At 38.6% G+C, this 18638-nt stretch overlaps 1 protein-coding gene across 3 annotated transcripts in view; it reads left to right on the forward strand.

Annotated features, from left to right (window-relative positions):
* The window catches only part of ANKS1B (ankyrin repeat and sterile alpha motif domain containing 1B), a 398734-nt gene that overhangs the window by 225843 nt on the left and 154253 nt on the right, over positions 1-18638 (forward strand). For all 3 annotated transcript variants that reach the window (XM_056481972.1, XM_056481971.1, XM_056481973.1), the window contains one exon: positions 13166-13264. In XM_056481972.1, coding sequence (XP_056337947.1) covers positions 13166-13264 — 99 coding nt within the window. The remainder of the gene's footprint in view (positions 1-13165; positions 13265-18638) is intronic.

Consider the following 18638-nt stretch of genomic DNA (forward strand, 5'->3'; position numbering starts at 1 on the left):
GGATAGTTAGCCAGTGTTGAACAATCTGCAGTCTGGTATTTTGTATCTTCATGACATTCTTATAATGTGTATTGGGGATTAGTAACTCCTGTTTTGTCTGTTTTATTCATTGCAGTGACTGTTCCTTTTAGGAAGGTGTACTGAAGTCTAGAAATTATATCAAGTGCAGTCTCAGTCTCCCACAGTCTTGTCTCACCAGATCAGGAGCATACTGTTGTATTGTGCAGTTTGCTGATAGGACTGGTCTGTTTGGACCAAATATTGGAGGTGTGAGGGACAAGGGAAACTTGCAAGTGTCCACCAAATTAGAACTAGGTTTTTTTACTGCAAAGCAAAATTAAATTAGAAAAAGCTAGCTCATGGAGCAATGTGTAAAGTGTCAGTAAGCCACTTGTCTTGAGTAAGGGTAGTAGGAGGCCCCAAAGGATCCCTGGTTTGTTGTCAAATACAGTATCCTTGTATTGAAAAGGATTGATGGAAACAGTCATCACAGTAGCATCAGGAAGAAGGGTGCCAGAACAGGTGAACTGGCTTGCATGCAGGTTTCCTTGTGACTGAGGGAATGAGGTACTAGAGTGCCAGATTAATGGACTTGGACAGCAGGTATCCCAACACCTTGAAAATCAGCTGTCTAGCAATGTTGCAGAATCCTTCCATAGGTGTTTTGCAACTGAATTAGTCTGTGTACAGTCAACATTATCCTAAGGTATATCAAGCTGTCCCTTCATTAGTTCTGAATGCTAATTATTAATTAATTAGTTAATTCAGATTTTTAAGAACATGCAGTATGTTGTGAGAAGAATAATCAGCCCCTTGAACAAAAAGCAGAAGTAGTTTACCCTTTTAGAAAAGACTCTTGAAGACAAAAGCTGTTTTCTAGTCAGGATGGACACTTCAGAGGGCTGTATCAGGGTGCCAGGACTATGTGTATGAGAGCAATATGTGACTTTGTTTCACAGCCAGTACTTGCTTGGGTTGAGCACAAGTTACATAGTTCATTTCTCTGAACATACTTCTTCAGATGGGTTTTTTTCCTTATATTCACTGGTATTAAGAGACTATGCCTGCCATTAGATATGCAACTAATTTATGGACTGGTGTAAAAATGATGTCTTGTGTGAGTATTTGTAACTTCTAACTGCTCAGGTATTGGTAGAAAACACAGAACTGTGGTAGTCTAATTACTGCTTTTGTGTTGTATCTGAGGTAAACAATACAAAAACATTTGCAAAAGAGTGAAAAGATGTAAATAAAGAAGAGAATGTGTAGAGAAAGGAAGGTCACAATATTAGAACTGTTTCTTAAAACATGTGGACTGGGAATGAGTTGCACAGGAAAAAAGAAACAGATATGGTGGAAAAAAACAGACAGAAAATAGGTAATTTGCTATCTGGCTTACAAAACCAGAAATCTGACTTTGCATTTATTTATTTTTTGGATGTGCTTGTTTATTTTTAGATTTTAGAATTATAAATGTTATTGTTCAATGGCAAGATACTTAAAATTTGTGGGGAAACTATTTTGAAGCCTGTGGTAGTTTAATATTTTACATGAGATCCCATGAACAGCTACAAAGTAGTGGCTATTTATTTTTTAATAAGGTTCTGGGTGACAGTTGCTGCACTATCCATTATGTAGCTAGACCATGCTACATGAAATTATGCCAAGTAATATTAGAAATATGTTGTCAGGAATTGAAAAATAAATACTAAGAAATGTAGTGATTACTCCAGAATGCACTTCTTGCATATCAGTGGCTACCCAGTTGTTTTCCAAAATGGAGCCTTTTCTGTTTAGGTAAAGTTAGCATAAATGGAATGTGTTTCTCTCATTCTTTGGGCTCATTCATCAAGTTGAAAGGGATATTAAGCAACATGAAAATTATCCCTGCCCATGACAGGAACTAGATGATGTTTGAAGATTCCTTCTGGCCTAAATCAGTCTGTGATTGACTCTGTAGAATCATTTAGTTTGGAAAAGGCTCTTAAGAGCATCAGGTATGAGCATTACCCCAGCACTTCCAAGTCCACTGCTAAATGGTGTTCCTAAGTGCCACATCCATGTGTCTTCTAAATACCTCCAGGGTTTGTGACTCAACCACTTCCTTGGGCACTCTGTTCCAATGCTTGATGACCCTTTCAATGAAGGAATTTCTCTTCATATAAAATCTAAACCTCCCCTGGTGCAAGTTGAGGCCATTTCCTCTTGTCCCTTGCTTGTAACACGGGAGAAGAGGTTGAGTTCCACCTGGCTACAGCCTCCTTTCAGTGGTTGTAGAGAGCAATAAGGGCCCCCTGGGCAACCTTTCCTCCAGGCTGAACATCCCCAGCTCCCTCAAGTGTTCCTCACCAGACTTGTGCTCCATTGCTGTTCTCTGGACATGCTCAGCACCTCCATGTCTTTCCTGTAGTGAAGAGCCCAGACCTGGATGTAGGATTTGAGGTGTGGCCTCACCAGTGCCAGGGGAATGATTCTAAATATCCTTTCTTCCATGATCCCTAGGAGTTTGGGTCTGCCATCATAACACAGTTTGGAAGGGCATGCTTTTACTTCTGTCCTTGTAGAGTATATCTTCCCAAAGTTAATTTGTAAGAAAGATAGTCCAGGCTTCTGTCACCACTGCAACACATAAAAAAAATAAATAAATAAAGCTTTGCAGTGCAGGCATGTTCTGCTGCAGTCTAGATATGGCATGGTAAATCAGTCTCCTCCAAATGCTAAAGAGCTGCTGGATCTCATGTATCTGTTCAAATTTATGGTAGATTTTTATTTAGGAAAATCAGGTCTTCCTCCTTCTGGGTATATGTGTGTATATATATATATATATATATATATATATATATATCCCTCAGTCTCTGGCGTAGCTAAATGCCCATGTGTTTAACTTTAAATTAGCCCAAAGATGAGAGTGGAAAAGAAAGTATATATAAGGTAAGTTACTCATATATTTTCCTATTTTTAGTATTTTTGGCCAATAGCAGAAACACTGAACCAATGAGTTAGGGAGACCTTTGATCTCACCTAGTGTGGTCATACCGATGCTTCTGAACTGCAGGCTCGATTCAGATTCCCTGCAATCCCTGTTTCTGAGGAGCAGGGTGTGCACATAAGTGCAAACCAGCCATTCCTGAAGTGACTGCCTGGGTAGGGGGTGCACAGGACGACCACTAATCAATCCTCCTTCGTGGGAACGTGGCCGTGCCTCTCCGTGGTTCCTGGGGAACAGTAGCACCGTGTAGTGGCACCAGGCGCATGGGATGCACCGCAGCCATCGCTGGTTGCCGTGGTGACGGGAGTGGGCCAGCCTCCCGGCTGCCGAGTTGGAAGGGATAAGAAAAACACAGCCCACTTCCCCTGTGAAATGAATTACAAGAACAAGCAAAGGAAGAAAAGAAAAATGTCAACCCTTAATCAAATGTTCTCTTATTTTTAGAAAGGGTTTGAAGAAAATGGAGGCCATCTCTGCTTACCTCTTGGGCCTCGGGGATTTGGGTAGTAATATCTCTGTACATACGGTGGTAATAAATCACAGAGGTTTTTATAAGAAAAATCACATGTAAAAGATATCTGTGTGCAGTGGGAGATGACAAAACCTTATTCAATCCTGCTGTCCTTTGTGCTTTCCTTAGCAAACAAAATCTGTAAGAATATGGTAAAATAATTCTCAATATAACAACTATATTTGGCACACAAACGAAATACACTGATTTTTAGCTAGAGAAAAGTAGCATATTCCAATTTCTTATTATCTCACAATGTCTCTTACCTTTCATCCTTGCTGCACAGCTGCATATCAGAAGCAGCATGGTGGACTGTGAAATATATTTAAATATAACTAATCAGTAGTGTGTAAAAAACACCATTCATTTCTCAGCATTTTTCATTTCTGGGAACTGCTTTGTATTTTATTATTTTTAGTAATATTAAACAAACCAGCAGTATCACTCAACCTAACAACTTCCAGTTACTACCTGAAAATGGTTTGGGCACCTGACAGTTAGGAAGTGCCTTTGTTTTGCAGCACACAGGGTGGACTGAAAAAACAGCCAAGTGAGGGCTCCAAGACCTTATTAAAAACACAGTGAGTTGCAGTGATTTGTGAGCATCATGGTGTTTGACTGTAGAGTTCCTGTTTCTGGGAGCAGGATGTCTACTACTGAATTGGGCAAACAAGACCCTGCTTAACTTAACAGGAAGAGAAAGGCAAGTAGAAAAAGGATGTGCAATGCTAAGGGGAGGAAGCCAGTGAGAGGCTTCAAAGCAGGAGTTATAGCTGGAAGTTTTGCCTCCACTTGCATCCCTCCATTAGACATTATTTGGAGGCTGGATTGCCTGTCCTACTCCATGGATCTTGGCATGCAAATCAACCCTTTGGGTAAGGACACCTGCTTCACTGTTCTTTCAAATTGAAGCACAAGCATAAGCCTTTAACTTAGAAGTTAAGATACTTGAATGAAAGAAAGCCATGAATTTTTAGCATTTTTTTTGTGCTTTTTTTTTTTTTTTTTGGCAGTCACTAGATACAAATCAGAAACATTTCTAGAAACAGCATAAGGAGGTTGATTTACCACAACCAGCTGTCACTGGTCTAAGGATAATATTCTTTCTGGCTGACTGACTAAACCTCCAAGCAATTTAGTTTCAGCAGGACCAATGAACAATTCCTCCTCAACCCCAGAGTTCCCTTTCCTAATAGTTGTTGCATATTTTTCTTCTGTTTTTAGGAAACTTGAGTATGAGAAAGACGGGTAAGCCTATCTCCCACCTTCTGCATGAATCCTCTAATCTAACAGGTGGGCTGTTCTATGAGAAGGAAAGGCAAAGCCATTCTTCCTCATTTTAAGAAAGAGCAGCAGCCAGTTCATGTTGTGCTCCTGTTTCTGCCTTGGGCATGCTCTGAGACTCCCTACCAGATCAGGCCCTGATGGCATTTCAGAGGAGGACCTGCTTTCTAGACTCCTCCAAAGGACTGGCTGGTTTCCTAGCTGCTCTGTCTGCTCTGAACTGGGAGCTGGAACACCAGGCAGCCCACAGGCAAAGCCACCAGTGTGAGCAGGGCTCAGTTGCAGGCAGGAGGTGAACAAGTGCTTGAAGATGTCAATCATAACTTCAAGCGTGTGTGAAATCTTATGTATTTTGTTGGGCATGTTTTCCTTGCTGCTATTTGACAGGCCCCTTTTGGGAATAACCTATTTTTAAGGTGTGGATCCTGCCCAGAATTTTATTATCTTTGGCTCTGCATTTTGTGTTCTCTGGGTGATTTGGGTGGCTCACTTTTTAAACCACAGGACTACAGCTGATAAAAATATGGTGAAGGAAACACTTCTGTAGGACACTCTGAGGGCTGAACTGAGTTTTTACATTTCATAGTTACAAAATTATAGAATTATAAAATAGGTTGGGTTAGAAGGGACCTGAAAGATCACATAGTTCTTCTCTAGGCTGAACAACCCTAACTTTCTCAGCCTACTTTAATAGAAGAGATATTCCAGCCCTGTGATCATATTCATGACCCTCCTCTGGACTAGAGGTCCCTGTCATTCTTGTGCTGAGGGCTTCAGAGCTGGATGAAACTTTCCAGGTGGGAGTAGAAGGGCAGAATCAGCTCCCTTGACCTGGGCCACAGTTCTTTTGATTCAGCCCAGGACGTGGTTGGTTTTAAGGGCTGTGATTGCACATTGCCCAGTCATGTCAACCAAACCCTTCTCCTCAGGGCTGCTCTCAATCCAATCTCTGCCCAGCCTGTGTTAGTGCTTGGGATTTCCCTGACCCACGTTCAGGGCCTTGCCCTTGGCCTTGTTGGACTTCATGAGGTTCAGATGAGCACACCTCCCAGGCCTGTCAAGGTCGCTGTGGATGGCATCCCTTTCCTCGGTGTCAACTGCTGTTGACAGATTTGCCGAGGGTGCACTCGGTCCTGCTGTCCATGGTGCTGACAAAGATCGTGAACAGTCCCAGTCCCTGAGGACACCACTGCTCTCCTCTTGGACATCGAGTCATTGACAACAAGTCTTTGAGTGCAACTATCCAGCCAATTCTTTACCCACCAAGAGGCACATCTGTCAAGTCCATGCCTCCTCAGCTTAGAGACAAGGATGTTGTGTGGGACAGTGTCAAATGCTTTGCAAAATCCAGGTAGAGGACATCAGTTGTCCCTTCCTTATCCACCAGTGCTGTAACCACATTGCAGAAGGCTGCCAAATTTGTCAGGCTCAATTTGCTCTTAGTAAAGGCATGTTGGCTCACAGCAATCACCACCAAATTTTATTACAAAAGTTACTTTGTTATTTTATTATCACCTCCTTATTTATTATAATACCACCAGTGTTAGTTGGTTAAAGCTCTATGGTACATGCAGAGTAGGTATTCAATATTTTGGTAAATTTGAAAATATTACCTTTGCCCCTTCCTGCACTTCACAGCCTTACACACTTACTGGAGGAAAAAAATATTTTTCTGAGACTTCTAACATCTGTTAATTAGCTCACAGTAATATTGATTTTTTAAGTGGGTCCTTTGAGAAATTTAGCATCCAAGCTAAGCAGCATTTATAGCAAGTAATCTGAATAATGGTGCAATAAAGACTCTCTGGAATTTTCATTACTCAAATGAAGTGAAATTATCTTTACAATATACATTCAAGGCATTAAGATGTAATTTATGTAAGTATTAATAATTATATTATTGAATTGTTATGACTAAATAGGTAGACAGAGTTGAGTCCACATTAGTAATTAAGTGGGCCAAGTATGACGTCAGAAGTAATTTTTTCAATTGCCACCTTATCTGTGCAGCTAATTTGTGTGTGACAATTGTGTTGGTTGTAATGAATCAGTGCTACAAGAAGAAAGGATAAAAATAGCAGAAATTCCTCCTACAAGGATCCTTGTCCCAGCTATCCATGTTGTTTAATTACCACTACACTTTAATTAACTATTCCTTTTGTGTGAAAGGTCTATGACTATAAGATCATTTGAATGTCAATATTTGAAAAGCTTTTGAAAGGCACTGGTTGCTTCAGGTTCATTTCTGGAAAAGCTGAATGTGAACCAGAGAGAGAGATCTCTCAAGCTTAAGTCATATGGGCCTCAGGTCTGTAGAAACTTCTTTTTAAATTTGCCCTGCTTTTTATTTTTTACCCCTTTTTATGCAAGTTGCAAATTTGTGCACAGAAGTGCTATCACCTCACCCTTATCTATGAGTGAAATGGCTTTTTAGTTAGCATTTCAGTAGTAGTTTGTTATTACTTCTAAATGACTCTGACATGGAAGACTCTCAGTTTTCTCTGGTTTTGTGGGTTTTTTAATTGCTAAGAAAGTCATAAATGCAAAGACTGGAAATAGAGCAAGGTGAGGATTGAGAACGAGTATCAGTAGTTTTACAGCAAATTAATTTTGGAAGATTGTTATCAAATGATTGTTTTGCAACCCACTTGGTCCTTTCTTCCTAACATATTTTATAATCAATCTCTTTCTCCCAAGACAAAATTCCATGCTTCTGCAGGGGATTTTCTAACAAAATCTTGTCAGGTTTTTAGATGAAATAATGTCTGCAGTATCTTAGGAAATCTGATAAGTCTTTCAGACCTGAAAGTACAAGTTGACATTTAACTCAGTAATCATTCTTACAGACCTTGTTTTCATGTTAACAGTGGAAATACTAGTGTGAGGCAACCTTTTCACTTATAATGAAGCTTGCTAAATTCTGGTCATTTGCCAGTTCTTGTTTGGAAATTAAATATGTGACACATTGCCTGAAATTTTTGGACTAATAAGAAGTAATGCTCATTACTGAAAACTACATTTCTTGCAAGTTTCTAAGAAATAAATTCTTTTCTCATGTGGGGAAACTGTGTTGTGTTGAAAAAGCCTTTTGGCATATGATTTAGATTATGAAAAAGAAAAGTCTTGGCTATTCAGTGTGTTCTTAATTACATTGTGAGATGTCTTTAATTTGTTCCCAGCCAGAGGACAGTTTAGATATCCACTATTTCAAGAGGATACAGTTTGGAAGGATATTAGAGTTAGGTGGGTGAGAAACAAAGCAATTCTGACTGAGGAGGCTTGTTTAAGTGAGCTGCTGAGGATGTGCTTTGTAACAGTCCTCATTCCCATTGGTACCAGATATCTGCTCCCTTCCTCACCAGCTATGCATTTGGGATGGCAGAAAGTAAGAAAGAGTAGAGCTCTTTGATGCTGTTGGGTCCCAGTTTTCTCTCTCTGACTTCAGTCTCCAACCATGTGTAATGGAAGAGCATTTCCATCTGCTCCTGCCCTGCTCCCACCTCTCTTACCTGAGTGAGGAATAATGGTACTCTGGTACACTCCAGCTAATTGTAAAACCCAGCAGATTTTCTTTTCTGTGCCAGGCCATATGTCCAGCAGCTCTGTAAGCTGAAGTATGAGGCCTGCTGCCCAGCTCCACTGAAATGCCCCAGCTGTGCTCCTGCAGTGCCAGGTCTCAGTCCATCAGGATGAGGCTCAGTGCAGTTCACTTTGGAAGGGACATTGGCAAGGCACTTCAAACACGCACCAGACCTTGTCTGTCACACACATACACCATGATCCACCCACTGCTCTGTGCTGGGTGCCACCTGTACCAGCTCCTCAGAGTCTCTTCTGATCTCACTATGTTGATGATGCAGCAGATTGCTACATGGATAGCTGGGAAGGGGCAAAGGAGAGTGTGAAGTGCTCCCTTCACATTGACAGTGATGCAATGTATCTCATCATGTCCCATCCACCCTGTACTTCCATCAGAAGTCATCCTTCCTTACCCACACTACTTGTCTCCTTTGTCAAACCAGTTTCCAGTACATCAGAAACATAAAACATTACCATAAGTTGTTTTCATCTTCAGTAGCACTTGGTATCTCCAGCTGATATTGGTCTCAGTAATGTCTGCTCTGCAATGTCTGACTTTGACTCCATCTGTTGATCAGTGGCTCCTACACTGCTTTAGGTACCAGATTTACTAATTTTCCTCCCCTGCTGACACAGATAAATACAAAAGAATTGGTTAAGTTGGCATTGCCAGCCTAATGCCAAAAGTCCTCCAAATCTTCTATTTCTTATGTAAGTCTTTTTCCTTTGCAGGGGAGAAAGAAAGCTTTAAATTCAAAGTCAGTTTGTTCTTTCTCATTTTTTTTTCAGTCAGTTTTTTTGTTCCCCACAGTTCATCTCTTCCAACTTCAGTGGCTGAATTTCCAGATAAGTCTAGTGATACATCTGCCAGCTATTTTAAAGCTTCTGTACTATTTTATTTAGGTGACAGAACCAGACACTAGAATTTTTTGTTATAGTTCTCCAGCACAGAAAATATGTGAAGGAAGATTAAAAACATAAGTACAGAAGGAGGAATGTGAAACATACAGTCATGCCTGCCACTCTAATATGTTCTTCAATCACTCTATTTTATTATCTTCAGGGACAAATCTTCAGAGTTCTTTTGTTCCTGCAGAAGGTAAAATGCATATGGGTGCTTAGGTCTAATACAGAATTTTTGGGAAAGGCTGTATTTAGGTGGGGAATGCCAGAGGTGATTTTATATTGAATAACCCAAATAAACACCAGTGACATCTTTATCTCATAATGTATCATTATGCATTTTGTTCTGAACTCATTTATAGGAACTATCTCATAATTTGGCAAAATTTCTGGGTTTTTAAAATTATGTTGTTTTTCATAGGCCTCCAGTCTTCTACATGCAGTTTTTCCTTCTTTCTTGAGCCCAACTGTTCTGTGAAATTACTGCCTTCTTGCTCAGGAGATTTGCTTCCTGTGTGTGCTTACAGGGGAAAGGATGGCAGTTGTGCAGAACCACACATCTGGGGCCTGGAGGGTTTCAGATACATTCTTTCCTAATTGGAACTTCAGAAGAAGGATCTTGCCAGTTCATAAGACTATTATGCATTGATAAGACAGGAATTTCAACACTGTAAGCTAAAGTGAATGAGATCTGAATCTGTTCTTGTATAAGCAGTTTTCATGTGTTTTTATGGCTTTAATTCCAAGTTTTCCTTCCAACTAAGTTTTCCTATAGACTTAAGAAACTGCAGTATCACAAAGCCTCTTATGTCTTCATTACAGAAAGCTCAGTAGAGATTGCTCTCCTATATTTCCTGTTATAAGAACCTGTTTTGTACATAAGCATATAAAAGTTAAATCTCTGGACTCAAATTCTCTAGGTGTTTATTAGGATAATTTCTTTTTGGTGAATATTTCAACTAATGTAGCTCAATTATTTTAAGGATGAAATAATGTGGCAAGACAGTCTTGCATTCACATTCATTTTAATTACGTTTACCATGTCATCTCCATAAAGTTAATTGAGGTTACATTTGGCCCAGTTTATAATAGATGGAAGCCAAGATCAGAGAGAAAATTTCTCCCCTTGTAGCTACTCTGCTGCAGAAGGAAGTTAGATTTTCTTCACTCTCAATGTAGGAGCCTATGGGAAGAGACTGGAGGAGCATGAGAGGAATAATCAGGTAAAAAAAAATCAGGGAATAGGATTAAGGGGGCAATGGGAGAAGATAGGGAGATAGGACTGTGAGGGACAGGCTGTTTCTTTTTCTTCACAGGATTTCTGCAAATCAGATACCAGCTTTCTACTACTATGAGTTTATTCCTCTATGCTAAGCAGTAGTGGATTATACTGAGTATCTAAATTTTCCTGGTTTGCTTTTGAGGAAAGATGAAAAGTTGTTTTAGCTCCATGGCAGAAGACAATAAAATCAGATTTACAGGAGAGATGCATGTCTGCTACTGTTGACACTTAACATTGACACAGCAAAGCTGTAAAAGCTTAGCATATTCCAAGACAAGATTGTTGCCTTATTAAACTGGGAATGAGGAGGCAACATGAATTCCAGGCTTTCCTGAGCTTTAAATATTTGCTTTTGTAACCTTGACATACTTTACAAAAATACATTAAATAATACTTAAGGGAAAAAACAATGGCAAAGAATTAATAAAATAATGCTTTCTCTGTGATGCAGCAACTATGTGCAAATATTTTCCCTGTGCCTGTTAGTTTAATTGAGTTTTAAACATTGCAATATTTGAAGCTGTATGCCAAGGTTACTGGCACCAGTAAACAGTGATGAGTACACCGTGGTTGTGTGTAAACAACATGCAGCAATGAAGGTGAAATCTAAAAAACAGTTCAATTAAGTGAAAGCAGTAGCTGCAAACAAAATAGATGCATTTATTAAAATGAATGGAAATGTATAGCCTTTGTTTTGGACTGGATCCTCAGTTGGCTCAGTTTCCTTAAGTCCATTTATGCTAGCTATTTCCAGCTGCTGGAGAATCCAGTCCAAAATGGATGGCTTTTTTCAAGAGTTTTTCCTGTCAGTTTGCAGCTTCCTCTTGGTTGCTTAAAAGAGAAAGGCAGGAAGAGGAAATTGTATTTTTTATGTGTTTACCAGGGAGATGAAGGGGGTATTACCCCCAGCTAATCACTATCACTGTTTGCCAGCCCGTGCTACATGCATTCTTACACCATGATCTACTTAAACTGGCATCATTGCACAGCTCCTTGTAGAGCAGCTTTCTGCCTGCCCTCTTCTGAATGCTGCACACAGATTGTTTCAGGGTATGATTTGCAGACTTGTAGTCTTAAATCATACCACTTACTGTAAAATAATTTAAAATATAATAGCTGGGCAAGGTTTCCTTGATTCCCTTAAAAAGACATCACCTCGATTTTGCAGGGTGCTCTGTGGAGCAGCACTTGGGAGTCCTCAGGGGTACATCTGTAAACTAATCAGTCCATCTGAAAAGACTGAAGATTTAGCAGCTGAACAGAGTGAAGTTTTCTGCATTCCAGGGTGATTTTTGAAAGAAATTCATGTTGCTTTAGGACAGGAGATTTTTATATTCAGAAAGAAGTCATAGCCATTATTAAGCCCTGACTCAGCAAAGTATTTAAGCATGTTCTGTTATGTGCCTATTTGCTTTTCATTTTGCCACTGCTTAAGAACTGTGCTAAGTCAGAAGCAGCAAGCCAAATGGAAAGGTAGAGATGAAGTTTTCTTGGATTTGCTCATATAAATCCTATTTCATTATCAAATTAAATGAGTACAAGTAAGAATTTTTGCTTATAGGCAATTTGTGTCATGAGACTACAACAGGGCTAAGAGATCAGGACAGGTAATCTGTTTTTTCAGGTTTTGTTTTCCACTGTAATTGTTAGAAACTTATAGAAATAAAATATATTTTTTAAATGCTGGTTTTCTCCGAAATGATGAGGTCAAAAAAGAATACAAGATTGCCAGCAATCCTGACTTGATCCCTGTTTGCAATTCCCCTTTTGAGCCACTATTGTACCTCCAGTGATTCCTCTAATAGTCACTGCCAGCTCTTTAGATCATTGACCTTCAAATGCTGAGCTTACAAGGTGGTGTCAGACTCCTTGAATTTAGAAATTGTATTGTCCTGTTTGTGTAGCTCCTACTGCTAGCAGCTCCTAAGAAGAGATGCTTGAATTGTGGAGGTTTATTTCATTAACTTTCCTGGGCAACTATTTTGTGTATTATTTGAACAGATGGTCTTTTTCAGCTATTTGAATTTTTGGAGCTATTTGACCTGCCCACGAGCAGGAAGATAAAAGCAGTGACAAGTAGAGTTAGGATTGAACTGGTACAGTTAAATTTAGGGGGATGGAGACTGCATAGTTTGTTGATACCAGTCCCTTTCTTCATCATTTTACTATCAATGAACTAAATAATTTTCATCCTCATCCACCCTCCTCATCTTATTCTGTGTTGGGTTTTTTTCAGTCTCAAGCAAAATGAACATCATAAATAGCCAGGTGAGGTAGGAGGTGAATTGAAAGGAGAGTTTCTGAACAATTTTGTAGTCATGCCCTTGTTTCCAAATGAAAGAGTGTTCACATCTGGTATTTGGCTTGAGTGAGAGCTACAGTTTTTCCACTGGCAGTGCTGCCAGCAGTGCAGCAATAGTCCACGGGGTCAAGCACCTTCCACCATATTTTGTTATCGTGAAAATAAATGCAATCATCAGTAATTTATTATTCTTGTCAGTTGCTATAAGTTAAGCAAAATGTTCTCTTTCAAATGTGACAGAAGGGACTGTTTCAGGCTATTGAGGGCATCTGTTAATTTTTAAATTTTTATTCCACCTTTTTTCCCCATTTTTAGGGAAGCAACGTGATGGAGGACCAGGATCTCTTGGAAATAGGAATCCTTAACTCTGGGCACAGACAGAGAATACTCCAAGCAATCCAGCTTCTCCCAAAGGTATAGTTTCTGTTATTAAACAAGTGAGGGAGTATTCACATTATTTAAAACACTTTTTCAAATGGAGATAAATGTAACTCTACTGGTTTTGTAGACATATTTTTGGCATATCCAAATATGGCATGAAATAATGTCAATGTTGGGCTCCCTTTGTAAAGATGTAGTTGACAAAGCAAAGAAAAATAATATCTGTAATTTGACATTATGACTGTTTAGAATGTATTTGAATTACTTTTGGCCTTTCAGCCTATTTATAGACTTCTATTACATATGTGTAAATAAGGCTGTTCATGAATCCCAGAATGCCTGCCTTAACATTGCCATTGCCCAGGAAATATTTTGCCCCTTATATAAGTACTCTTATAAGCATTGGAGGAAAGATTGTTTTCCTAATACTTGCCTTTTGTGTGAGATACAGAGACTTCCTGCAGGTTGCAGATTTAATTTTCTGCTATGTATATGAATTTTGCTTCTCAGCAGCAGCAGACAGAAAAGCTTGCAGCCATTTTCTCAATCATTTTTAGTGCTAGCCAATTTAAACTCTAGATTTTAAAATCAGTGATAGAATATTCTGCATACCAGAATGTATTACTGGAGGCTTCTATTACCATTCCAAACAAGAGATAGTGGACCTAGCATGGTAAATTACTACTTTAATTTGGGAAAGTTTATAAGGAGAATGAATAACGAGTAGCAGACACCAGTAGGGCTCAGAAGGCTGTCACTTGAGATGCTGATACTTCGTGCAAAATACTAATGCAGGAATAAAATCAAGTGTAAAGTACACTGAGTGTTCTGGTAGCAGTATGTGGGAAATAATCGAGGTAAATAAAGATTAGTCCACTTGAAGTTTCATAGTACAGGAGAATGACAAGAGTTATTAAGGATTTTTCATTTTAGATCATGAAGCAGATATTGTTGGAAAGGACTTTTTGATGCATCAAGGCTTCCTGGGTGGCTGACTTGTAAAAGAGCACAAGGATTTCTGTTGTATGGGAAAATCATAAGTTGTGAAGCAATTTCTTTATCTGGGGATGTTAGGTCAAGCCATATATATTTCAATGTGAGTCTATGCACAGAAACCCCAAATATCATTAAAATAATAATTTTCCACATACATATTAGACAAGTGAGATAAATGGTACAAGAAATAGAGTATTAAAAGTAGCATTTGATGAATTAAAAATATATTAAAGATTTATCTGTGAATTTATGATTTTTTCAGCAATACTATCATTCAAACAAAAAATTTGCAATCTTTAGCTGAGCTCATAGCTGATGATATATTTATTCTGTTTTTCGTGCTTCTTAGAGAGATCAGCTTTCATGTAGTCTTGTTTACATTCTTCAAAATTAGTGAATGGATTGTTAATATATCATCATGTTAGTGCTATCTGCACTCAGTGCTGTTGTTTATGAAAACATTGTTAATATTGTCTGCTTTTGGAGAGTTTACTAATGCTTAGAGCAGGTTCTGTTATAAAACTACAACTGCAGTCCTTTTAAAATCTGCTTGATGTGAGACAGAATCCAGATTTAGAGGAACTCTTGAAACCAGTTGAGCTCAGGATGGTTATGCAGTTGTTCAGAAGAATTCTGAACCGAAGGTAATTAAATAACACAGGATGGCTTGAAGCATTTGCTGAGTAATGGTGAGGTAGTTTTTAGCTTCTTCCCTGTTGAGCTAAAAAGGCAATCCCTAAGGACCACATTTTTAACATGTCTTTGATGCAAGGGTGTTACACCAAAAAAAGGTGGTTGCAGGCTGAAGCTGTGCATCATCTTTCTCCACATAAATGACTCAGTAATGTAAGAGAGCTTACAAAGTAAAAAGACATAATTTCCTATATAAGCTGAGTACCTTTAAAGGCAGGTTATAGACCCCAAAAATTAGGAGCGTGGGAAGTTTTATCTGATGTAAGGCACCCTTGTATTCACAACAGCTTGCTAAATACATAAAACACTTTCACATCCTGCAACAAACCATGAAACATTGCTGTATATTTATTTGTGTGCTGATAAGTTCAGCTCTGTCATCCTGCATTCATAAAAGTGCATACCATCTAAATATATTAAGACCTCCAACTGTAATTGGAATCTCACTAATTTGAATCTCATTAGATAAAAATTCTGTTAGTTTGTTTGTTTTGAACGTGTACCTCTTTTCTGTTCCTCATTTAATTTAAATCTTGATGACTCCATGCCTTTTTTACTTAATGACATTGCTGATGATGTTTTTTTAGTTTTGCTAATAATGTTTCCTATCTTGAGATACTTTTTAGCTCCTATTTTGAGGTGGAAATTAAGTACTTTAAAAACCACGTTTCCTTAAAGCCCCAGGCAGTACCAAATAAATTTAAAGGGTAAAAATCAAGCAACAAATATATAGTCAAGGTTTTAAAATGCCTTTTCTAAAAGCTCTTTTTGTTGTTTTGATACGTATTCATCTCTACGGTCTGGAAATGCAATAGGTATTTAGGAGCTGAGATTTTTTTACTCATAATTGCTGCCTTCCTAAAGAGTGATGAATTTCTAGATGCCAAATACCAGTATCCTGCTTAGGAACTATTCTCAAGAGCTTGAAGTGGTTTTAAATAGTGAAAAATACCCACATTTTGGCCAAATATAGATTAATTTATCATTGTAGTCTCTTATACAGTGTTTAACTGGTATAAAAAGGTATATTTACCTAGATTTCTCAAAATATATTCCATTATATTCCGTATTTCATAAGAGGGAAAAATGATGTTGGTAGTTAGGGTTGAAACCTTTGATATGGAATGCTTCTTTGCAAAATGCTCTCTATTTTTGTTGCATTAGAGCTTATAGCTCTGATTCTTGTCCTGTACCAATGTAAGTTATTCAAGTTTCACCTTAATATTAACTAGAGCACTTCATGGCTTATTTTAATAATATAAGACAGTCTAGTGGAAATATCATTTGCAAAATTAATTCTTGAAATGGAAGTATTTTATACATGACATCGATCTCAGAGCAAATTTCATAGCAGAGTTTAATATTGCATTTAAGATTTTTGTATGAAAAATGAAATCTATAAATGTTTGGAGGAGGATTTTATATGGTTTATTGAAAGGAAGTGCAGATATGCTGGGAGGTGGAGATAGCATAAAAAGATACTGAAGCTGCAAATACCTTGAGAAAAAAATTAATACTGAGAAAGGAATTGTGTGCAGTGTATGCTTAATTGACTAAGAAAGTAATAACAGTCATGACATAAAACTTTAGTCACTCTTAAGTTACATAGAAAACCTAAGGAGCATTGCCATCTATTTTGGCATCCCAAAACTATGTGCAGGTGACTTCTCAGTGGGTTCCTCAAAATGTGGTTTGGGGTTTTTTTTTAAATTACAATTATAATAATTTATCTCAGAATTGATCTGAGAAAAAGGATTGGTTTTGTGTGGGATGCTCAGTGTATGGCTCCTTCTCCCAGCATATAATGGGAACACATGCTTTCATTTGACAGATGGAAGAAAGATGTTAGCTGAGAGCAGCTTTCTCCTGGCTTCAGAGCTATTCTTAAAGCAGCTTGTTCCATCCTGCATAGAGAGGTCTCAGCACAAAGCAGGTTTGGGAATAGCAGTGATGTGCAGGCAGCCAGCCTCTTTTCTTGGGTGCTGTGCAGAACTAGACAAGAAGTAGGATTTGAGCAGGCTATGAGTACATCCTGTCTGCAAATGGTGCTGTAAGAGTGATAAAGTTCTGCTTCCAAAAAGTGCTGGACTTATTACTCATATGTAACACTCTTGTGCAAGCACAGTGAGTCTGGCATTTAGGAAAACAGAGCGACTGTGCGTGTGCTCATTAACTATGCTGGGTATGTAACAGGGAAATATCACATCATGTGTTTGCTGTTGCTGTATTGCTATTGCCTTAGACACCCCAGAGCTCAGCAAGCTGATTTCAATCCTGGTGTTTAATTACCTCTCATTTAGCACTTCCATTCCTAAAACAGTTTTCAAACTAGGAGATGCTGCAAAATGTCGATGGCTCTTTCTGTGACTCCTTGTTTCTGGTCTGCTGGAAGTGAAGATGAAAAAAGGGATTCAAAGGATGTGCTTTCTATTCTGCTGTTTTCCCTGCTTCTTATGCCTCTGGGAATTACTTTCCTGGTTTGAAGGGAGGCCACTCACATGCTCACTGCACCACTTGCAAGACCTTTAACCATAAGGATAGAAAATGCATTAGAATCCAATGCAACACATGAATTTTTCAAGTCTGAAATACAAATGAGTAGCCTATGTTATTTAATGAATGCAGCACAATAAGAATGAATCTGTAGAAGCAGTTAGATACATGCAAGCTACAGCTTAAGGTGTTTTCTTCAGACCAGCTTCAGACTGGTCCTGCAGACCCAATGTCCTCTCCAGACATGTGCTTCAAAACTGCCTGATGAAAGCAGTATCACAAACATTTTCCTTCTTATCTGAGCCTACCAGAGAGCCACTCCAGACATAACATGCTGATATTTATCTGTATCATGTAGATAACAATAGCATGCTGGTGGTTCTGCCATCATTGCCATACAGGATGTCTTACTTACCTTCTTACTTCTTTTATACTTTCTTATTTGTGACTGGCTCCACAAATATCTACTGGTTGCTGTGAGAATAGTCAGCAGGCAAGGAAATATGCTACATGAGAGGAAGTGCTATCCCCTTTTTTGATAACCAGACTAAGATGACAACCTGAAGGAGCTGACTTAAACTTTCCCATGAGATCAAAGGTTACAGCTTCCACTTGGTCCACAAATTTCAGATTTAGATCTTCTTAAGATTGCATTTTATGCAATGGATATGTCCAAACTGTTGCATACATTATCTCTGAATGACAACTGTTATTCCCTTGTCCCATATATTGTACTGATGAAGAACTAGGAGGTTTCTTCATTCTTCTTGATGTGGAACTGTTTACATTTCTCCAGAAAAAAAAAAGAAAAAAAAAAAAAAACACAAAGGCCCCCAGATATGCACCTGTTTTCCTTTAAATTTGGAATACGGATTCCAACTGAAAAAATCACAGAAAGGATGCCTGCTTCAGTTCTGACAATCTTAGGTAGGGAACACTGAACTCAGGGGTACTGTGAACCTTTCATTGAGGCAAGATCCTGAATCAGGCACTGCTGTGAAGTGAATGTGCCTGTACTGTCTTTTTCTAGCAGCTCCACAAGACAAGAGGCTTTTTATTAGTGGACAGAAAAGTCAAACATTATCAGAACACAAGCCTGAATAACTAACTTTTAAAATATGTGGCAGGGTAATGGGATAGAAACTCAAGAAGTTTATTTACAGTTCTTTCTCAGTTGCTGTGTCTCTGCAGGCAGACTGTTTCACTCAGTGCTTTTCTCACCAGC

This window comes from Oenanthe melanoleuca, chromosome 1A (assembly GCF_029582105.1).
Source record: "Oenanthe melanoleuca isolate GR-GAL-2019-014 chromosome 1A, OMel1.0, whole genome shotgun sequence".
Taxonomy (NCBI): domain Eukaryota; kingdom Metazoa; phylum Chordata; class Aves; order Passeriformes; family Muscicapidae; genus Oenanthe; species Oenanthe melanoleuca.